The sequence below is a fragment of the Sinocyclocheilus grahami genome, unplaced genomic scaffold (genome assembly GCF_001515645.1).
Source record: "Sinocyclocheilus grahami isolate Dianchi unplaced genomic scaffold, SAMN03320097.WGS_v1.1 scaffold406.1, whole genome shotgun sequence".
Taxonomy (NCBI): domain Eukaryota; kingdom Metazoa; phylum Chordata; class Actinopteri; order Cypriniformes; family Cyprinidae; genus Sinocyclocheilus; species Sinocyclocheilus grahami.
The window spans coordinates 823,044-847,287 of record NW_015505585.1 but is presented as its reverse complement, the minus strand read 5'-3'; the positions used below and the strand labels follow the sequence as shown (position 1 = coordinate 847,287).

Sequence of the window (24,244 nt, the reverse complement as noted above, 5' to 3'; positions counted from 1 at the left end):
GTTATCGCCACCATCCAAGCCCCACACACTTTGTAATAGCATTATGCTTTAAGGCTTGGAGGAGATAGGCTCATGACAGGTGAATTCAACCTGGTACAGGTCAAGGAGGCATGAGATGTGTCACTTGAATTAGCAAGCGGCAAATGAGTACTGCCTCTGTCGGAGCATGCTTGTGGCATGCATTAATGACAATGAATGCAAATCTAAGAATGTGAATAATTTTAGCAGTTTAACGTGGACATCTTTTTATGTCCACACAGGAACGTCGGTATTCCAGATCACTGCCACAGATGCCGATGATCCCACCTACGGAAACAGCGCCAAGATCGTCTACAGCATTCTCCAAGGGCAGCCTTTTTTCACCGTCGACCCCAAAACTGGTACGCAAATACCTCGCTTTCTACAAATAACCTGTTTTATGGACATTTGGAGATGTCTTTAACTGAAGAAGGCTGCACGTGAATATTTTCTTAGTGTTCCTGTCAGCTTGTGTGAAGTCACCAGCGGATGAGTCATTCCACAATAATAGGCTGTAAGAAACACAGATACATTTTCTCTGTAAAACAGCTTTCAGGCTCACAAAGGAACTCACAATTTATTGCGCTACCCTATTTGGATAATAATTAATGGGTTCTCACATTGTTGAGGGGCTTTCATACATGTTGTTTCCAATTTGAAGAGATGTTGTTTTCTACATGTTGTTTTCCTCTGAGACTGAGGGGAAAAAAAACTCCCAACCAGTACCAGAATGCGTCTTTTGTCGCCGAGACTTCAGTCAAGCATTTAAAGAATATATTTGGATTTGTATGCTTTTTTGAATGAAGCTTGGACTCAGGCATCTACATTTAAATTCCAATAAATCATGCGGGAAATATCATTCTCAGTTGTATCTCAGAAATAAATCAATAAACCTACATTGAGGGCGATGAATATGGATGGTTTTCTTTGAAGACTTGCATGGTACACTCAATTACTCTCACTAAGCCCGGGTGGATAAATAAATAATTTTCATAATATTATCAACACATGATTGAAACGTCGAGCCTGAGCACCAGAACGGCCAGACACAGGAACAGTTTCTTCCCTCAGGCCATCCATCTCATGAACACTTAACAATATCTGTGGAACACACACTATTTATTCACTCATCCACTTATTTATCTAACACTCATACTCAGCCTACACCTCAAATTTGCACATAATATACAGTACCTGTACATAAAAAAATAAAAAAAACACTGTCTATTGTAATATACCTGCACACACAATTGTCAATTTATATATTTTTATTCCTTATTTACTTGTTCTATTTTTATTTTTATTATCTGTGTTTTTTGTTCTGTCACTGTCATTCTGTTACACTGTGGAAGCTTCTGTCACGAAAACAAATTCCTCATATGTGTAAACATACCTGGCAATAAAGTTCATTCTGATTCTGATTCTTCTTCTGAGAGCACGGCACCGTGTGACCCTGGACTACACTGTTCTGTGGAGGCTTGAAAACACCCGAACCATGGCCTACTTGTTATGATGTACCGCTCGCCTACAGTGTATATCCTAATTTAATGTCTCCCTTCCTCACTCGTTTTTCATTCTGTGCTTAGTAGCCATTTGATTCAATTTCCACAGTGGTGGTGTTTGTTTATGTCAAGTTGAATGTGCCTGGAGGGTGTTTGTCCCAGTTTGAAAGCGCCAACCTGCAGAGTGTTTATCCCATGATAGAGCCTATTTGGTGCAGGATAAATTTGCTTGGCTTTTATGCATTTGAGTGTGCCAGCGTGGTGTGTATAGATGCACAAACGTCTACATCAGCAGTGTACAAGGTAAAATGGTGAGCATCTGTTCCAGCTGTTAGTGTGTGCATGGTTTTTCGTCAAACGCCCTGTCAGCAACAGCATGAGCTGCTGACCCAAGAGACTCAGCTTAGTACCAATATATACTTCCATCCCTCAGATATTCACCACGAATCCACGCCAATTTACACAGAATTGCTTCATGGGTACTCCACTGTGCATTTATTTATTATGTGTAATTGCTCATTCAGTCTCCCTCCCGCTGGGACCCGTGGGATTGTTGCCGTCCTCCACTGAAACGGCAGATCACTGATGGCGTTTTGTCTTTTATTGGTGTCTTCGGCGCTAAAACTATGAGATTGGATGTATTCTACTCCCTCCATGGTCTGTCTTTCAACTCTTTTCACATCTCTAATCCCCTGTTTGTGGCTGTCATGAAGGTTTTGATGGGATTAAGAGGCCATTTGATAATGTTCACATCAGGGGTTATTATCGTAGGGTGCTGGTTTTAGCGTTGCATTCTTGCATATCAGTGTTGCTTCCTCATTTTGACAGGAAGTGCCTATACCCTTAGCACTGAGAGCAGTGTATAGTGCTGAGAGCACTGATAGGGTGTTTGAAATAATCTAATACTCCAGGTCTAGAGAGCCTCTTTTGCTCTAGGAGAGAGTTAGAGCATTGATGGAAGCTTGTCTCTTCTGCTCTGAGCATCACAGCTATGAAACTTTTTTACATTTTGAGTTTATCTGTAGATATACAGTAGGTGGTGTTGGAAAAGCTACTCTTGAAAGTGTGGTTTGCCAAGCTACAAGTTGAGAATTTAATGAGAAACGTATTTGGTACAAAAAAAAAAACAATGAGGGTTTTTGAATGAACAACGTCAGTAAGTGTCAATTATTCTATTCTAATTCATATTTAATAATATGAATATTGAAAAATAAAATATTTGTAGAATATTTCATATTACTGTTAATAATATTGAATAGTATATTTAATATTAATTGTATCATATTTAATATTTTACTTAAAAAATGTATAGGTTACATTATATGAGAGCTTATATTATATGTATTATACTTTATATAAATCTGCTCCAATCATTCTCTCAGGAGATAGGGGATAAGAGCATCTAGTAGTTTAGAAATGTGTAGAACATGCAGAAAAAATTTAGAAACAACTTAGTTGTGTCAACTCTGGATATATGGCTGTACTCAACAGTGGCTTACCAGCTTCAACTTTCTGTAGTCTGTATTTGGTAATGATTAATTGTGATAATTCATGCTATCTGTTATAGATCTTATTGTGAACAAATCATCCATGATGTAAGTTTATTTTATATTACTTGTTTGTAAGGTTGTCTAAACTATTAATATAAGGATCCAGTGCCATTTTTAGTGTTAAAATGCTTTTTCCCCCCGAGTGTTTTACTTATTCTAGTCTAGTCTGTTCTTATAGAATACAATATTTATCATATAATGTGGTATGTTATATAGTACAGTATGGTGCAATATTGCATAATATAGTATAATGTGATGTACATTCGAATATTGTGTGGTATAATGTAGTGGACAGTAGTATAGTATAGCATAGTAGAACATGCTTTAGCTGTTTTTCTTCCTACTGTAGAAATTACAAATTGCCCAAGCTACGGTTTCTACCATCCACCTCTATAAAAGTACAATGACTTGCATCATTGTGTCTAATCCTCTTAGCTGAGAATTACCTCTACTGCACCTATGTGTAGTAGTAAGTTCGCCCCATTTACCGGCGGGTGATGCTTAACCAGTGTGATGTTTCATACTTCCACTATAAGGTTGACTGTCTATTGTTCCATAGGAAATCAAACTCTCAGTACAATGAACAGGGCTTACCCAGTTCTGCATCAGTGTCTGGTCCTGTTTGCTTTATTTACTTTCTGTCTCTGCTTCGTGGCTACTAGCTGAATACTAAGAGCCTGTTTAACATGAACATTTTGCTTTTTTTTGTGTGTGTGTTGTCCGCTGAAATCCCCTTTTCCTGGCAGGTGGTCTTCATCTCTATGACATTCTCTGGGGCTGGCGTGTGTTTATTTGTTCTGGCGGATTGAGATATCTGTTTGCATATTTTTTCTCACTCCCAATGGTCGTGTTCGTTTAAAAATGGAACATTGCATGTTCGAATATTTAAACTGTCCGTCGGATGCTAGAAATGTACTGTTTTCTACACATCCTTCTTTCCTTCCTTTCTATATAATATTACATTTCTGTATACATTTTTAGGTCTTCTTCGGTTTTCAGCAGACAAAGAACACCATAAATGAACCTCTGTTATATATTAGCAGATCATCGGGTTACACCATTTTAAAACATCAATAGAAAAGAATGGGATATGTCTTACATTAATAGCTTGGCTTGAAAATGCACACTTTTCTATGATTTCTGGATGATGGATAACCTTAGTGGCGGCTAGTCGGGGGAGGCAGGGGAGGCACAGCTTCCCCATAATTTTGAGGTGAAAATGGGAGGACGTTTTAATGTTAAAGGGGTCATATGATGCTACATGCACTTTTACAAGTTGTTTGAACTGAAATGTGTGTTGGTAGTGTGTGTACACAACCACCCTAAAATGATAAAAATCCACCAAGTGTTTTTTTTTTTTTAAATCTGCTCAAATCGAGCCGATCTCTGATGACTGTCTGTGTGATGTCACAAAAACAGGCCCCTCCCACGATAGTTTGATTGACAGTAGCGTATCAGCACAGACTGGACTGGCGTCTTACCTTAGACCCTCCCTGCGTGCGCTGAGCTGTCATCAGTCCGCCATTGTTTCACCGCCGGAGCAGATGTAGACAAGAATGACTCCTAAGCGATTGAGGTGTTCTGTTGTTGGATGTAATAATGAACATAGCAGTCATCATTTACTCCCGACATCTGAGCCGCTGAAGACGCAGTGGATTATGTTTGTTTTTTAAGAGAATGCTCCCCCAATCTACATAAATGCTTCTATGTTCGCCCGAATCATTCTTGATCCAGCTTCATCTACAGAAGAAGTAAGTGTAATGTGCTGATTAGCAAGTTTCACGATGAATGCGGGTAAAGTAAACAGTCCCTCATAGAGCGGCTCGGAAGAGAGGGGCGGGGTCAGCAGAGCTCATTAACATTTAAAGGAAAATTATTCAAAACTGCATGCTCTGAAAAGAGCTGTTTTTGACAGGGTAAAAAAGGTGTTTTTTAAACTACCATTGAGAAATTTTAACCAAACTATGTTACAGACTTTTCATTAAGACCCTAAAGAATCATATCAACCTGTGGAAAATGGGCATCCTATGACCATTTCAGTTCATGTCTCAGAATGTGTATTTTTTGTTTGTAATTTCACAGTTGTAATACCATAACGTGAAAGCGCCGCTTTTCTATCGCGAATGTGCCGAATCTGCTGATGTAATTACAACCGCTAGGTGATAGAGATGGGGAGGGGGAGGCCGGGGGAGAGCTGAGCTCTCATGCCTCCGTTGGTAAAAAAAATTAGCCAATCAGCATCGAGTGTTCACTTTCAGCGCTGAGGAGTGTTGAGAAAAGAATCCTCGTAGGAGAGGCTAGCCTCCCTTCTGATATCAACCAATCATCAAAGAGACGTAAATTAGTTTGAACGTCTCCCGCTACGCTGATAATGTACCAAGTACATATGATGAGTAGCGATATTGATTATTTGATTGCCAACAGATTTACCAAGCTGCCATTCAAACAGTATATATACATATTTAAAAAAGGGAAAACAGCCTAAGCTGAATATAGGCTACAGCAGTCAGGCAGCAGGCAGCTCTCTTTTAACACAGACTTTTAAAAATCAAGGCATTTCATACACAGTTATTTGATAAAACTGTCAAGAAGTATCCTAATATATATATATATATATTTTATTTCACTTTAATGGCATAGAAAAGAACCTATACATTGCTATTAAAGTGACATTTCTGAACCTAAACATAGGAGCCTGATAAAAATGCTAATTTTAGAAGACAATTTTCAGATGGCACTTAGAGGCTTTTGCATCTGAACCCTTCATATATATATATATATATATATATATACACAGTATATTCACTAACAAGTAAATACAATTATTCTAGTGCTATATACTGACAGAGCTTACAAATGTTTGAAATGATGTTATTGATTTCCAGTTGTTTTTAAACAGCCCTTTGTTTGCCCATATTTGTGAACTGGGGCCTGGTTGTATCATGTCAGTTGGTGCTCATTTCTCAGCAAACATTACCATAGGATCTCATGGTGTAAAGGGGCACAAATGCAAGTTCACATGGCAAACTCAAGCTGTTCTGCTTTCCAGCCTTTCCTTCATCGCTGTCTTATCCTCTATCTCCTGAGGGAAGTGTTGAACCAGATGGCAGACTTTGCTTTAGAGCTGTGGAGTATGCAGGAGATGATCACCAGCATGCTTTGTGTGTGTGTGTGTGTACATTTGGAAAGGAAGGTTCATGCTAAAGGCTTAAACTGCATAGGAACGGTACATGGAGGTGAGGGGTCAGTACTCGCCTGCTGGTGTGTTTTCAAGCTCGAAAAGAGCCTCGTCAGGTCAGAGCAGGGTCAAAACAGAGGATAACCACTTGCTGTGAGCTCACGCCTCAATAACTAGGGGTCAAAGATCTGCAGTGTGTACACATGATATTCTGGACACACACCCTTCCTATGAATGGGGCTCTTATTGTTGGAAATGCCATCAAAGGGCTTTAGCAGTTTGATTTCGAGCGATGATTCGCCCAAAAATTCATTATTTACTCATGATCATGTCTTTCAAAAACCCATTTAACTTTCTATTTTCTGTGGAAAACAAAACGAGATGTTAGGCTGAATTTCCAAGCAGTTCGTTTCCGCACAGTGAAAATAAGTGGTGACCATGGCTATCATTTTCTCTGAATAATGACTTCATATCAGTCTGATCCTCACAGAGATATACTGTAATATGGCTTCAGTAGACTTAAAATATAGTGCATGTGCTGTGTGGACTACTTGTATTTTGCTTTTATGGTGCTTTTTTCCTTTGTAGAAGCTTCACAGCTCCAGTGCCTCATTTTCGTGAATTGTATGTGAATTCTATGGTGACTTTTAAGGGATTTTCTACCATTTTGTGGGAATTTCCATAGAAAATGTTTAGTGTATCTTGACAGAAATAAATGTTTTGTCCCAGCTTATACATGAATAAACTGTTATATATATATATATGTGACCCTGGACCAAAAAAACAGTCTTAAGTCGCTGGAGTATATTTGTACCAATAGCCAAAAATACACTGTATGGGTCAAAATTATAGATTTTTCTTTTATGCCGAAAATCATTAGGATATTAAGTAAAGATCATGTTCCATTAAAATGTTTTGTAAATTTCCTACTGTAGATATGTTAAAACTTAATTTTTGATTAGTAATATGCATTGGTAAGAACTTCATCTGGACAACTTTAAAGGCAATTTTCTCAATATTTAGATTTTTTTTGCACCCTCAGATTCCAGATTTTCAAATAGTTGTATTTCGGCCAAATATTGTCCTATCCTAACAAACCACACATCAATGGAAAGCTTATTTATTCCGCCAGTGTATCTTGACAGAAATAAATGTTTTGTCCCAGCTTATACATGAATAAACTGTTATATATATATATGTGACCCTGGACCAAAAAAACAGTCTTAAGTCGCTGGAGTATATTTGTACCAATAGCCAAAAATACACTGTATGGGTCAAAATTATAGATTTTTCTTTTATGCCGAAAATCATTAGGATATTAAGTAAAGATCATGTTCCATTAAAATGTTTTGTAAATTTCCTACTGTAGATATGTTAAAACTTAATTTTTGATTAGTAATATGCATTGGTAAGAACTTCATCTGGACAACTTTAAAGGCAATTTTCTCAATATTTAGATTTTTTTTGCACCCTCAGATTCCAGATTTTCAAATAGTTGTATTTCGGCCAAATATTGTCCTATCCTAACAAACCACACATCAATGGAAAGCTTATTTATTCCGCTTTCAGATGATGAAAAATTGACCCTTATGACTGGTTTTGTGGTCCATGGTCACATATGCTAATAATTATACTAAAAAGGGCTTTTGCAGTTTGCTGTTGCAAAATGCAAACTGAGAAAATACACACCTTGATTAACGTATACAAATAAGACAACCTTTTGTTTTCACTTCATTTGGAAGGCTCAAGACCTCCCTAACCTTTGCCTGGTATGCGAATATTGGCCATTTTAATATTTGTACTTGAACACCATAATTTGCAGAAAATGGCAATATCATTTTGAACATCCAATAATGGGATATGGGTTATGTAGGTCAGCGTGAGCTATATTTATGCTTTCTGCCCTCTGGGTCATAGGTGTCATCAGAACAGCTTTGCCGAACATGGACAGAGAAACTAGAGAGATGTACTCCGTCATCATCCAAGCCAAAGACATGGCCGGCTCTGTCGGGGGCCTGTCCGGATCCACAACAGTCAACATCTCACTGACCGACGTCAACGACAATCCACCACAATTCCCTCAAAGTATGAGTCTTTGCTTCTCTCGATCTCTTTCACCATGGAAAAAATCTGGATTTTAGGCACGCGACACGGACTTTCCATAGTAATCATCTAATCTTTAAATCCCTTTGAATGTACTGTGAATTTATCCCAAATGTCTGAATTCGTTTAAGCTTTATTTTGTGAAAGTAAACAACTTTTATTGAGCTTGCTCAGGTTTATCCCAAATAAACCCTGCAAATTAGCTGAGGGCAAGCAACACTTTTTTATATTTGCATCAAAAGATTTCGAATGTTTAATAAAATTGCATCTGTTCTGTTTGTGTTTATCCTCCACTTCAGAGAACTATCAGCTGTACGTGCCAGAATCTGCTCAGGTAGGGAAAGCAGTTGGTAAAATCAGAGCGAACGATGAAGATCTTGGCATCAACTCTGAGATGACATACAGAATTACCAATGAAGAAGGAGCTGCCATGTTTTCCATCTCTACAGACAGTGACAAGAGAGAAGGAATCATCTCCCTCAGAATGGTCAGAACTATATGTTCACACAAAGTCAATGGGTTCAACAGCCATGTAAATTCATGTCTGCTTATTCATCCATGTCCTGTTTTTCCCAAGCTGGCTAAACTGTCTTTTCTGCTTCTCCCTTGATCTTATTACTGATGTCCTTTCTAGCCTCTGGACTACGAGAAGAAGAAAGCGTACTCTTTGAACATAGAAGGTATCAACACCCATCTGGATCCACGTTTTTCTTACCTGGGCCCTTTCAAAGACACCACCATGCTCAAGCTTATCATTGGGGATGTTGATGAAGCTCCTGTGTTTACTATGGACTACTATATCATGGATGTGTATGAAAATGCTCCAGCTGGGACAGAAGTTGGCATGGTAACTGCTCAAGACCCGGACAGCACAAGAAGCAAAGTCAGGTGAGTTTTCAAAGAGAATTATACTGGTATATGTGGTTTTGAGGTATATTTTCAATGGCTATCAATGCAAATGTCATCGCCTGTCTCTGCCAGTAGTCTACCAGGGTTGTGCCCCATTCAGAATTTAAGTGAGAATGTCTTTTAAATTTTAATTCAGTTCCTCAATTTGATTGACAGTACCAAAGAGGCAGTATTGCAATTCAAATTGGAGGTTAAGGAAATACATATTCTCCCATAGCAAACTATGGTAATAGCAAACTCTTTTTTTGTCTTATTTCCCTAAAAAAATGTAAAAAAAAAATTCCCATAATTTATTTAAAATACACTTATCAAATCCATGAACATATTTATTGACATATCACTTAAGATTTACTGATATAAAATTATAATTAAACTTTATTTGGAGTATTTCTTTATTGCACAATGAACATTTCTTAATATTTTGCCTAAAATGTTTAATATCACTATTAATGAGGATTGTATGATCTCTGTCTAATATCAGTCTTTAAATGCAAGATATTTAAAGCGTACCTGAAATATACTTGCAATAGTTCCACTTTAGCATAAATACACTTAAGTATATCTTTAGTTGCACCTCAGCACAACTTCCGCACAATTAAAGTGCAATAAAGTTTAGTTAGTCCAACAAAGTTTGGCGAGAGAATGTTGGCCTTATTTGAAAGTTTTGAAAAAAGTTTAAAAAGCCTTCAAGTTTAAAGGTTTATATATCAGAGAGATCTAAGTGTTTTATTCTATGGTTAGTTAAACACATTCACACAAATTTTCAGCTGTTTAGGTTAAATAAAATAAAATATATTCATAAGGCTTATTAGAATCTGCTTTTATGATAATTTGTTAACAGGAAATATTTTTCCTCAAGGACACACATATTTCAGCATTAAAACATTTAAAGAATAATGTATACTCCTCATATGTGCATGTGAAACATCTGCCATCATAATTTGAATATGTTCTTTGAGTAGAACTTTTCTGCATTGCACTTTTAGATATTCCATTGACCAAAATGCAGAAGGTGATGCACTTTTCAGTATCGATGTTGACAGTGGACTCGTTACAACCACCAGGAGTCTAGACCGAGAGGAGGTAGCCTGGCACAACATCACAGTGATGGCTTCAGAGATTGGTATGTACAACTCTGAGGTCAAAATTATGTTTGTATCTAGTTAAACACATTCACACAAATTTTCAGCTGTTTAGGTTAAATAAAATAAAATATATTCATAAGGCTTATTAGAATCTGCTTTTATGATCATTTGTTAACAGGAAATATTTTTTTCAAACTCAAGGACACACATATTTCAGCATTAAAACATTTAAAGAATAATGTATACTCCTCATATGTGCATGTGAAACATCTGCCATCATAATTTGAATATGTTCTTTGAGTAGAACTTTTCTGCATTGCACTTTTAGATATTCCATTGACCAAAATGCAGAAGGTGATGCACTTTTCAGTATCGATGTTGACAGTGGACTCGTTACAACCACCAGGAGTCTAGACCGAGAGGAGGTAGCCTGGCACAACATCACAGTGATGGCTTCAGAGATTGGTATGTACAACTCTGAGGTCAAAATTATGTTTGTATGCATTGATTTAATTTTTTATGTGTTTATTTATTTTATTATTTATGTTTGTTTCTAAGGAAAACACAGGGAACCATTTTACCAATGCTATCTTTATATTGAGTCAAGCATTCTTGAAGTATGGACTGGGAACATTATGTCCAAGAAGCTATCATTGGCGCTGAAGTCTGAATCATCAATACTGACCAAAACAAATGTCTCCTTGAAGGAATGTTGCATTGTGGGATTGATGCTGAGGCTGCTGTTGGTATGCTGATGTGGCTTTGAAGGTGGACAGGGTCAATCAATTTTTCTTATCTTTTTCCTATTTTTTTTTCTCTCTTTCTTGTTTTTACAGATGCTTATCTAAACAATTATCTTTCCTCTACACTTTTCTTCACAGTGGTGTTCAGCTAATGGGCTGAAACTGCCCTCTTTAAATGCTTGCTGATAGTGAGCTGATAATGTTAGGTCACTGTAGTTAATCTCAGTTCCATCATACCGAACGACATTCCTCGCACGACTCCACAATGGGTGTAATGTTTCCCACATTGATTTTAAATTCCCATCATGCTTCAGTGAATCCAATGAGAGCAGCATGAATCATATATATCTCACTGTAGTGATATAAAATTATATAATGTATCTCAACATATATTTCTTCAACTTCAGGCTTTTCATGATTTATTTTTCACATTTTTGCCTTTAGTGTATAGGACAGCAGAGGAACACGTCACCCCTGTGTCACGGGGCTCAGACCACTTTAATGTCTCAGGGGAAGATTTTTTATTAAAACCTACACATTTCACCTTTTTTGCCATATAAAAACATTTTATAAATGCATTTGTACATATTTTGTTATTTTATCCTATTCACAGACAAAGAAAATGAAAATACATTATAGAAGTATGAATTATTATAATTAACTTTAATGATCCTTTTCAACAGTTATGGTGTCCAAAAAAAATACACAACAGTGTGAATGAAAAGCTTGAGGTGAAATGTGAGACATGTTATGTGGGCAGAAAAATAAACATAATTATCACTTGTGAGAAGATTACCATTGCAGTAATTATATCAAACTAGTGTAAAAGTGTAAAAATATGATTTAACTGTGCATATTTGGGATACATACAAATACTAGCTGTGAAATTAGCAAGACCGATGAACCAGATATTTTGCTTTCAAAATGTTTAAAATGTAATTTACATCACAAACGATGCAATTAAACACATATGATACATTCACCTATGATGCATGTATGTAGCCTAGTGTTGAACATTACTATTGGACTAATAAACTAGTGAGAATATTAAATGTCCACACAGTTAAAGAACTGCCAAAAATTGGCATTTGAATTATGAATAAATTATTTAAGGATATCTCAGTCTTGTAAATAAAACATGGTATTCAACAGCAAATATTGCTGATTGAAGCTTTGTACCAATGTGTCCTGATATGGCATGATTTCAATCATGTGAAATCCCTCATACACTGAGCATTCATTGTTGTTTTGCCAGTTATTTTTTAATTATATCAACAGAAAACATCCATGATTGAATATTTGTCATATTTTTTTCCCAGACAATCCAAATCTGGTGAGCTATGTACCAGTCACAGTCCAGGTCTTGGATGTCAATGACAATGCCCCCTATATTGCCACTGACAGTCCTCTGGTTGTGTGTGAAGGCTTCAAGGCAGGCCAGGTTAGTTATCTCCTCTCAGTCCTTTTTTCAGTGTGTCCCTATCATTCTTTTTCGACCTGTCAGCTCCAATCCGAACCCCTGAAACCATTTTTCCTATCGGTACTCCTCCTTTTCTCATGTCCTTTCTCCTACCCTATTTCTGAACCGTTTCTGTTTTCTCAAACCATCTTTTTTTCATGTTTTAATTCCGTCTTTCTTTTCTGACATATGTATGAACACACACACTCCCACGTACACTAACTCCATGGACACATGCATAAATGACAAACACATACGCTGCCTTTATGATATGTCTGACACCATCAAGGATGGATTTATCTGTGGCTCAACAGACTTTGGAGGCTTTTAAACCTATAAATAATTCAGCATGTACCAATGAATTCACCGGCAGATAGCAGTCCACATCAAGCACACTAGGAATGGCTCACAGGAATGTTAATCGTTGCACGTTGAAATCTAGGTTCATGTGCAGCAATGCACATCAGTGATGCGGCATAGCCATTATAGCTTTACCCTTGAATGAGATTACGATTTAAGCAGTTAGAAACACAACTCACACACAGTAGGCAGCAATGCATTTTTTTATATTAAATATCAAGTGTCCTCTTTGAACATTTGTGTCTGTTGTGCTGGTGGTTAACCATAAAGAGTATTTAAAATGATAGGTCACTCAAATATCACAATTCTGTCATCATTTACTCATTCAAATTCCTGTTCCAAACCCATTAGACTTTGGCTAATCTTCAAAACACAAATGTAGATATTTTTTTATGAAACTTGAGAGGTTTTTGTCCCTCCATTGAAAGTACAGGGAGTCAAAACTTAGACCATCCAAAAATGTCATAAAGGGGTCATAAAATTAATCCATAAGAATCAAGCGGTTTAAGCCAAGTCGTGTGATGTACAGTATGCTTGTGTGTCGATCATTGCTCAGATGTACATAAAAGCCTAAATTAAATCATCATATAAAGCGATTGTATCTCTTCACACGACTTGGACTAAACTGCTTCATATGGATTCATTTTATGAAGTCTTTATGACTTTCTAAGTTTTGGTTACTTGGTTACTACTTTCAATGAAGGGATAAAAACCTCTCAGGTTTTATTAAAAATATCTCAACTTGTGTTTCGAAGATTAACAAAAGTGGGTAACACTTTATAATATCTTTCATTAATAAATCATTAACAAACATTATATAATGCTTAATGGGAATGAGTGAGTGAGTGAGTGTGTCCCAGCACTGGGTTTGCACGAGTTAGTGCACTGTCAGGGCTGGGTTGCGGCAGGAAGGGCATCCGGCGTAAAACATGTGCCAAATCGGTTGTGCGGATCACTCCGCTGTGGCGACCCCTGATAAAAGGGAGCAAGCCGAAGGAAGAGAGAGGGATATAATGCTTAATGGATCATTAGTTCATATAGATTCAAAGAGTTAGAAACGTGAGATAATGTGCTTGTTATTGTTTGCTAATTAACTTATTAAACATTAGATAATGTTCAAACTAATAATTTCATTTAAGTTAAAACGCTTTCAAATGTCATTAAACTTTTAATTCCATATAATCAAGCACTTATTGAAAATCTACAAATGATTGTAACAGATGTTATAAAACAGATGTTAATTCACCACACTTTCTGCTATTGAGGTGTGATATGGGTAAGGTTAGGGACAGGTTTGATGGTAAGGGTTGGTTAAGGGGTCAGAAGTGTACAGGGGTCAAATTGATTATTATAAGGGAACATGGTTCAATCTGTTTATATTATATTATTTTGATAAATTAAGAAGTATTTTCTTTTTAAAAAGTATTTGTTTTCTCCTATTTATTTATGATTTAATGAATATCCTGTTTAATGATATACTGAAGAGTAGTATACTAATGTGAGTGTTGAGGCAATAAAAAATGTTTTGCACCAAAACTACAATCTGTTATGTCTTTAGCAAGCATTTAGCTAAACTTAACCAGCAACCCTTTACACAAACCTTGTTACATTAGCTAAAAGTCCAAAGCCCATAAAGATACTAAATGATTAGTAATCGTTTATAAACATTTACTAATGATGAATAGTTCCAACTTTAGATTGGTTACTGCAAAAACATGAACAAATGATTAGTAAAGATTTGTGAATAGGATAAATTCAGCTCTTTCGGGACACTTTTTGCCATCGAGACAACTGCTCATAAAGGTATTAATGATTAGTAAACATGTATAAACATTTGCAAATGATGAATATTTTCCACTTTAGATTGAGTACTGCAAAAACATGAACAAATAATTAATAGATTATTTGTTAAGATGTATAAATAGAGGTCTACACAACAAACAAAGGCCAATTAATGTAGATCATATGAACTGAAAATTTACTGACATTTGTAATCTTTTCAATTTATACTAAATAATCAAAGGCTAACCATTAGGTAATGTTTAGTAAGTTCATTACTAAACGTTACAAGAACATTATCTCATATTTCTAGCTATGTGAATGTATATTAGCTAATGATCTGTTAAGCATTATATAATGTTTGTTAATGATTTTAAAATGAAAGTTATTATAAAGACTTCATTCAAGCCCAATAAACCATTTACTGTCTGTTTTAATGCAGAGGTCCATTCATAAGCATATAAATTGTCTCTCATTTATTTTGACTTCTGGTCTGCTGGGCTCAAACATGAGCCCAGCCCATCTACTGTAACATCTAAATACAATCCTCTTCCCAACTACTGAAGTTCGTGATTGTAACTTTCTAAGATAGTCAGGGATTGCTGTCATGCTGTGGCCCTTGATTAATTGTTTCCACAGAGATAAGGAAAAACCAAATTTCTTGTACTGGCATCAATTCACAGGAAGCTCTTTTCTTTTGATCTGCTCTGCACACATTCACAACAGTACGCTGCATAAAACAATGCACTGTAATTTGGGTAGAAATCTGTTATGCAGTGACACAGGCTGTTTTCACACCTGGCTCGATTGCTTTGTCCAGAGTTCTATTCTACTCCCTTCTCCATATAACGGTCTTATTGAACTTTTGGGTGTAAAGTGCATTATGTTTACAAAATTATTTGTTATTGTCTTAAAACCATCAGTAAGAATGTGATGAAAACAAACAAATCTGTTTTCTATTTTAATATTTTAAAATGTAATTTAAAGCTTATTGTTGATTCCTGGATTGTCCTTTTAATTAACTACCAAAACTGCAACAAATGTGATCTGCTCCTAAAGGCAGTTTCTTGAGAAACAGTTAGCTAATTTGCATTACCCTATAATAAGTGTGAACTTGATAAAGTGTGATAGCTTGCTAAGGTGCATAATCATATATCATGAATATCAGTTCACTTTCGTTCACTTTAATAATTAGTCCAGACTCTTCATGAGGAGAGTCCCACTTGCAGCTGATGTGCTAGCAGGAGCCAATTAGGTTAACAAGCTGACAAAACATCGTGAGGCTGAGCAATGCTTCAAACCAGCTATCTGTTCAGTGACTGTGATCCAGACACCCAACTGGCCGAGGGGCTTTGGGTCAGTAGTCTGAAGTTAATGTCTTTCAAAAGTGGAGAGGAAGAAGAAGCCCAGGTGATCCAATTACATTTCTGGGTTATAGGGAGTGACAAAACCTGTCTCTCAGAGAAACAAAAGCGTCTGTTTTAGATATTTTTAGTGCCATTTTTCATTCAACCTTAATTCCGGAGGAAGAAAGAACTAAGCTTCAGCTTGTTTTCTCTTGTTCTCGGTGTAGGTCATTCAAACCATCAGGGCTACAGACAAGGACAACTTCGCCAATGGTCGGTTCACTTTTGCTCTACCAGAAGACCTTCCAGCAAATCCAAACTTCACTCTGAAGGACAATGAAGGTAAAAAAAACACACAATAACAAAACCACACTTCCACAGGATTTGTTTTGGCTTGGTAAGACATTTAATTAGAAATAGTTTGACATGTTAAGCCTGTATTTTAATAGTTGGTTACAAAAACAAATTCCATATTCAGTACTTAAGTTTTACACAGGTTCTTATGAAAGTTAAATAAGATCCTACTGATCTAAAAAGGCCCTCCGATGGCATCGCAGTAATGGAATCTTTCTAATGTGTTCCAGCTGATTTCCTGATGTTTGCTCAAGGCAAACCATCATCGCCTCTCCACAAACATATTTAGTACCACATGTTGTCACACAGATCACCCTTATTTCCAGCCTTCTTCTCTTCTTGCTCTTTTTTCAATATCGTTGCAAGGCCAACAGAGCTGTTTCCTCGGAAACCAGGTCTGTGTTTATAATGGCTCAAGGCTCCCTGGTGGAGACAGCTGGGCTGTAATGATTTCCTTCTAATGCCGGACCGCTGCTTTGGTGAATCAGTGCTGCAGGTGGACCAATCGGAGTTTAACAGGGCAATCATGGAGATAAGAGGCAGACGCTAAAAGCCCAGAGTTCAGAAGAGCCAGTGCTTTAGAGCTTTATTTGAGTTTGTATCCTAGCCAAGGTCCCCTCAGACCACTTCATCCTTAAATAATGTCCCAACGGATGGACTTTTTTTTACACGCTGGGGGTTGGAGTGCTCTGTTGCACTTGCTGTGATTGGTGGGTGTGTAGGGCTGTCATCCTTGATCACGTAGATGTTTCTCTCCTGCCGCCGCAGTCATTATGCCAGCGTCCACATGACCAGAACGCTTGCCAGGGTGAGGCAGACGTTCCCTGAGAAGGTGCACTTATTTCCCCCTTGGGAAATGACAGTGAGTTCAATTGAATAATAATCATCTTGACTGTTATGTTCTTCGACATAGTTCATATTCTGAATCTACAGTGGGGCAAATAAGTATTTGATACACTACCGATTTTTCAAGTTTTCCCACTTACAAAGAATGGAGAGATCTGTAATAAGCATATTTAATGAAGCTCTCCATCGAATGGGTGAGGGAACGCATGGTGCGCCCCATCCACAAAGATAGCCTACGTCAAGTTTGACGCCTTGCCACAGTTTTGGCAAGAGTGTTTGTGTTTGTGTCATCAGATGTGGGACGCATTTCATCGAGAGCATCCCTCCTGGGCCAATTCACTGCAATTCTCTCTCAGGCCATTTATCTTTCACCATTTAAACACTCACATTAAATTATGACAGCAAGAGCGATCAGGACTCATGCCAGAACTTCAGTATTGGCAATATTTGTTGTTGTTGTTGTTGCTATTTCCTAGTTATTTTTTTATTTATATATTTTTATATTTAATGCACAACGCATCTCACAGTGAAGATTAATTAGGCACAGTACATGCATGGTTCGCTCTCATGTTTTTTTTTTACAGGGAAAGTGTTTACGAATCACTGCAACTTAAATCAAAGCGCAACTGTAAATGTTCCATCCATGTGTAATTACAGACCACGTTTTCTACGTTGTTTGTGAAGATTGGCTAATGATCATTCCACCCTCTGTCATTTCATGTTCATGTTTTTTAATAGTGTTTGGACAGATTAAATGGAGTCTACCTGCAGGCCATTTTATAAAACCCCCACAGCATGAAATCAAACACAAATGCGCTAAACCGAGAGGTCACTACATGATGGGTTGATTTATGCGTAAATATTTCAGAGATGCTAATTTTGGTAGTGTTAACCTTAACCCTGAGTTTGAAAATGTTCCTTCCTGTAGTATCTAATGCATACACAATAGTTGCTGGTTCTGCATGCATTAGACCCCAGGAAAGAAACAGCCCTGCCTCTTCTACACTGCCGTAGACTTGGGTATATGAACAGTACGGACCCAGAGACTAGTGAATAATATCAAATATTTAGCAATTACAGTTTAGGAATGTGGTATACATTTCTGTCTTTTATAGTAAGACAGGTATGTTCTTATACTTGTACTATAAGTATATGAAATTACAAGTTGTTTGGTTTCTTTCCAGCAGTAATATTTACTCCATTTTTGTAATCTCTCTGTATATGACTTTATGTATTGACTTAAGGAATGAATTAAGGATTCATGATATTTCAATAGTATATTTAATTGCACACACTCATCTCTTCTCTTTTTACGCTTAGATTAGCTTTGTCATATTCTTGTCTACCCTAATATTTTACTAACACTATTAAATACATTTAGAAAATGTTAAAATGAAAATCCATTTCATACTGTATATTATAATTATAATGTTGCTATGCCTACATTCAATTGATTGATTTTAGTATTTGCTGTTTTATTACAAAATAATATAGAATTATAATATTGATAATTTATCAATTATTTACTGATTCCTAGTTATAGCCTAATATTAATTCACTTGAGGTTGATGTAGGCAGGAGATGGAAAAAAATATATATTTTTACACTGTATCAAATAAAGATGCTCTTCTTTATTTGATACATTGTAAAAATAAATGCATATTCGTTGGTGGTGGTTTAAAAAAATACAAAATAATTTTTTTTCACAAAAGGTTGTGGATAAATACTTATACTGTAAATGCTCTGTCTAAACCCTGATGAGTTATAACAGGCAATTTTTCCAGAGCTGTAAACATGGTGCATTTGTATAGCATGATTGATACTGAAATGTCCCTACCAATGTTAAACCCAAATCCAAGATCTTGCTCTCGTGGAAGCTGATATTCAGAGGGAGACGGAATTTGTCTTGTAACCCAAACCCCCTCAAACCCTCCCAGGCTACAGAGACAGAAGACACTAGCTCAACACACATCTGCAATGTGAAGAAGCAGCATGACCGTGTATACACTTACAACCTGCCTGTCTGTGGGTGTGTGCCTATATGAGAAAGGAAGGCAGCGACAGCTAGAAAGAAGGTGAAAAACCTTGCGCAAGCTTCTCAAACATGAGAAAAGTTGGAGCACTGTAGGGAGTTAATAAAGCATGACGCTTTTGTCACTGTGTGGGGTTTACAGGCTGTCAGCACACCAGCGCTCCAACACTCCTGTTGGGGAGATACAGCAGTAAAGCTTACTGTTGTTGTTGTTGTTGTTTGTTTTAAATCAGACACAAGTAAAGATGTGCCAAATGTGGATCAGAAAACATAAACACATTTTTTTTTTCTCCCAGCTTAAAAATATATTTATAAAACACATAGTTCTGTCTCTTAATTCTGATTGGATTTGAAGCTATTGTAAAATGGCATTATTTATATGTTCGAAAGTTTGTGGTCGGTAACATTTTTAAAATATTTTTTAAAGAAGTCTCTTAAGATCACCAAGGCTGCATTTATTTGATCAAAAATACAGTAATAACAGTAATATTGTGACATACTATTACAATTTAATAAAACAATTTTATATTTTATTAAAATATTTTTGTAGGATTGTTTTTTTTTTGTAATTGTTTTCTTTATTTTATTTTCATTGTTTCTAGATAGATAGATAAATAGATAAATATCCAAGATGTTCTCTGCTGCTTGCTTTTCTGCTTGAAATTCACTGGTTGTAGATGAAAAGCTTCACCCTGCAGAATGTGTGAAAACCCCTCTCTCACTCCAGTTCACTGACAAGGCCAAATATAGACACTAGGCAGGAATGCTGCACAACTGTGTGGGCTGAAACAAGGAACAACAATTGTAACGGGCACATACCTGAACAGACAGGAAATGTTGTTAATAATACATTCAAATATACAACAAAACAGTCTTTTTGCTTGCTAGAGGCTCTTCCCAATTTACAGCATAATACCCAAACACAGTGCTGTGGCTCCATTCCAAAATCTAGAGAGGTGCCTACATATTGTTCAAGTCTGAGCTGGTTTGCAAGTCTCAATTGGTCTCCCTAACTCAAGAGGTCCCCAACCAGCGGGTCACGACCCACTACCTGTAACGCCCCTGTGGACTGTTTGTTGTGGTTTCTTCCCTTTGTGTTGGTTTAGCCCGTCTAATCATTAGTTAATTACCGTCATTGTGCTCACCTGTCTGCCTCTAATTATTCACCCCATATTAGTTCCTGTCTGTCTGAGCATTGGTGTTGGTTATTGTGAATGTTACCCCAAGTGTGTGTGTCTTCTCTACCCGAATCTGCCTTGTTGTCTCTACATTAAATATCCTTATCTGAATCCTTGTCGTCCTCGTCGTTCTGCCTGCCTCCACACATCCGGACCGTGACACTACCGGGCCGTGGAAGAATTGCTACCGGGTCGCAAGAACATTCTGGGAAAAATGTGTATAGATATGACATTGTTATTTATTTGTGTTAATTATTGTTTTTAATTATTCTGTATTTTCTTTGTATCCAATTGATATGGAGTATCAATTTGACAATTTCATGTTAAATAAGTAAATGAAAGATTGCTCTGATCTGTCACATATTAGGAGTTAAACGGATCGCAGTTGATCCGTAATACGTATGAATGAGACCCTACCGTTCGGCACGCACATGATTCGCAAATTAATTTCCCAATTTACACGTACAAGCAATTTTAAACTACAAGAAGAAGAAACGAAAGAGCTCAATTCGTTACTCACGCGCTGTTCTCGCACACAATCAAAGCGCGCACAAGAGACGTGTTTCAGACAGTGCGGAAAAACCGAGCTGCATATACATAAACATAAAAGTAGCCTATGTCAAAAACCCTTCGCGGCATTGTCATTCTCTGTGTTTTAAATATTTTTTTTCTTGCTTATCCGAATAAAATAGTCCGATCTATTTAAATAGTCCGGGAAAAAAACAAACAATATAATGCGTTGAACCACTATATAATGCTATTATAATACTATATAATAGCCTTATATATACAGTGGGGCAAAAAAGTACTTAGTCAGCCACCAATTGTGCAAGTTCTCCCACTTAAAAAGATGAGAGAGGCCTGTAATTTTCATCATAGGTATACCTCAACCAATTTGTTTAAATAACTAAATAGTAAACTAAATGGCAACTAACAATGTTTATTTTTTATATATTTTATTTCATTTCACATTTATTTAACAAAAACTTTGATTGATTGATTGATATGTCTATATAGTTTTTTATGAAATGTATTTATTAATTTTAGTTTTTCACTTGAGTTATTTTAGTACTTAAAGTTAAACTAAACAAAAATGAGCAATGTTGCTTTGGCTAATAGCTGAAATAGAACTATATATATTATTGTATTTAAGTTAATGTTTTTCTTTCAAGTAACAATTTATTATTATTAGTAGTAGTAGTATTACTATTATTATTATTATGGTTTTAATAATGATTGCTGTTGCTGCCTTAAAAGGTAGCTGTTTGGAACAGGGCTAATCTGTTTGAATGAAGAGGCTTATGGCTGTTTATGGTAAAACACCATTGATTTCACATCAGCACATGAGTGATTAAGTGATTATTTGCCCAGACAAAGCTTTTCCCCATATGAAAATGTCAGCAAGCAGATGATTGCACTCATTTTGTACGCCCATGCGATATGCAGCTTACTCCCGACAGTAGTGAAGCTAATTTACATCACCATTTACACGGATGAACAAACTAAACTTGTGTCTCCTTTCTTGTAGCCATCGTGGTTCTGTTTGTCACTCTGCGTAGCAAGAAGAGCAAAAAGGTGCCTCTGATCATCTCGGCAGAGGATATCAGAGAGAACGTAGTCACGTACGATGACGAGGGAGGAGGCGAGGAAGACACAGAGGCCTTTGACATAGCAGCACTGAGGAACCCCGCGGCAGCCGAGGAGATGAGGATGAGGAAGGACCTGCAGTCAGAGGTGTGGAGAGCAATGGGGACCGAGGCTCTCAGACCGGCTTTGACCTTACCGGACGAGGACATCCGTGAAGTGATTAAGCTCAAGGTGGTCGAGGCCGACCGGGACACAAGCGGCCCTCCATACGATTCTCTTCAGACTTACGCTTATGAGGGCCACGGCTCCCTGTCCGGGTCCATCAGCTCACTGGACCTGCCAGAGCCTCAGCCAGAGCTGGACCTCAGTGAGGTAGACAACTGGGCCCTGAGGTACAAATACTGAGCAAAGTCTTTCAAGAGAAAGTCCAGCAGCACGTCCCATAATGGCTGCGCATGTTCCGTAAACCAGAGGTTGTGTGTCGTTTCCCTGATGTCTGGTCAAATGGAACTGCAGTGAAGACTGAAGGTTTCCTTTGTTTTGGTTTTTGTTTTTTCATCCAGTTTTGCTGTGGGATTATTGACTGTTGTTTTTCACTGGCCTCTACAAGTGGAAGTTGATTTTTGAAGAAAACGTTTAAAATTGAGAAAAAATGAGAACTCATAAAGGAAGCTATTTTCCCTGGTGTATATTTTCTATTGCTTAATAAAAATTCATGATTCCAGATAACTAAATCGTGCCTTTATTACATATTCGTCCATTTCCAGCAGCTACAAAAGCGTCCAATTCAATGTCCTGGCTGGTTTAGGATGACATCTTTCATTCTAAACTGATCATTTCCCCTCTCGAAATGTCTGTTTTCACAGCCTGTAGTGTTTAAGTTTCACCTAATATTTATGCCAGATCGACATTGAACATAGAGTGTGCAACATTTAATATAAATCACCTCTGTCAAAAGCAAGAAAATAACTTATTATAATTCTCATGAGCAGAGAGAGTTTTAATTGGATAACAATGGCATTCTGTGAAAGATAATTGGATTCAAATGCTTGAGTGGGCACCTTTTATTACTTTCCTAGGACTTATAAATCAACTGTGAAAAGTCCAATCCAGTCCTGATCAATTTACACGAGCCTCACAACATGCAGATAAAGAGCCCACGGACTGCTTTAATAGTCACGTAATGATGATGATGATGACTTCTAAACGCATCAACACGACGGCGGCTTTTACTGATCTAAATGCGCTCGGCTGTCACAAGTAGTGTTGGATAGTTTAAGAGGATGACTTTTTGAATACTGAGGGAGTTTCAAAAGTGGGATTCTTTCCTCTGACAGCAGCATTAGCTAATTAGTAAGCTAGTCTGGAAACATACCAACTGACAGATACATCAATGATTTTAAAGAGACAGTTAAAATGATGACAGGAAGAAATCCTTGTTTTTGACAGACTATGCACCGGTTTGCTAATTGTACAAACTGTCTTGCTTCCTCAGTGTTCAACACTGTAGACCTAATGGGTTTAATGTACTCAAATTATTGGAGGAACTTATTTCTCCAAATTAATTCTCTGAAAACTCAAGTCATCAGGTTCTCCTTATGTGGTGTTTTAATAGTCTAAAATAGTGAACTTAGCCATTTAAGTGAACAAGTTGCAACTAGACTTTAAGCAGCTTCATGTAGTTTTGTGTATTTTTGTGACTTTGAAGCCCATTACAGTTAAGTGAGTGGAATTCACTATCATAAATATATCACTGTCATTATCAGAGTGAATATCTGTACACCATGCATTTGTTGCTGCTTTAAAGCAGTTTGCCCTTTTCACAGAATTTGTACCTGTTCTCCAACCTTACATACTCCCAGAAGAAGCGTATTCCCCTTATTAGAAGTCAGTTTATAATCAGAATCATTTACAAAAAAAGCATACTTTAACTCTGATTTGTGATATAAAATGTTAGTAATTTCATTATCATCAAACAACAATGTTTGTTTTATGTATTTAGAGCTTATATTTAGACATGTATGTGATAAACAAGCACATAAGTTAAATATTATTATAAATATAAAATTAAAAAATGTTTAATAATACAATTTTCAATCATGTATGTGTATGGGGAGAAATGGCTTGAAATCAACAGGCCCCAAGTTTACCAGAGGAAAGCTAATCATCCAAACAGTGAATTCTCTCAAAAGTTGACTCTCAACTGTAATGAAAC

The 24,244-nt window shown here is 36.8% G+C and overlaps 1 protein-coding gene across 1 annotated transcript in view; it reads left to right on the top strand.

Annotated features, from left to right (window-relative positions):
• The window catches only part of LOC107550723 (cadherin-18-like), a 53,231-nt gene extending 30,535 nt beyond the window's left edge, over positions 1 to 22,696 (top strand). The window contains exons 4-11 of the mRNA XM_016232086.1: positions 261 to 380; positions 8,166 to 8,333; positions 8,651 to 8,838; positions 8,986 to 9,239; positions 10,247 to 10,383; positions 12,408 to 12,529; positions 16,260 to 16,374; positions 21,971 to 22,696. Coding sequence (XP_016087572.1) covers positions 261 to 380; positions 8,166 to 8,333; positions 8,651 to 8,838; positions 8,986 to 9,239; positions 10,247 to 10,383; positions 12,408 to 12,529; positions 16,260 to 16,374; positions 21,971 to 22,434 — 1,568 coding nt within the window. The 3' untranslated portion in view covers positions 22,435 to 22,696. The remainder of the gene's footprint in view (positions 1 to 260; positions 381 to 8,165; positions 8,334 to 8,650; positions 8,839 to 8,985; positions 9,240 to 10,246; positions 10,384 to 12,407; positions 12,530 to 16,259; positions 16,375 to 21,970) is intronic.
• Positions 22,697 to 24,244: the final 1,548 nt, after the last annotated feature.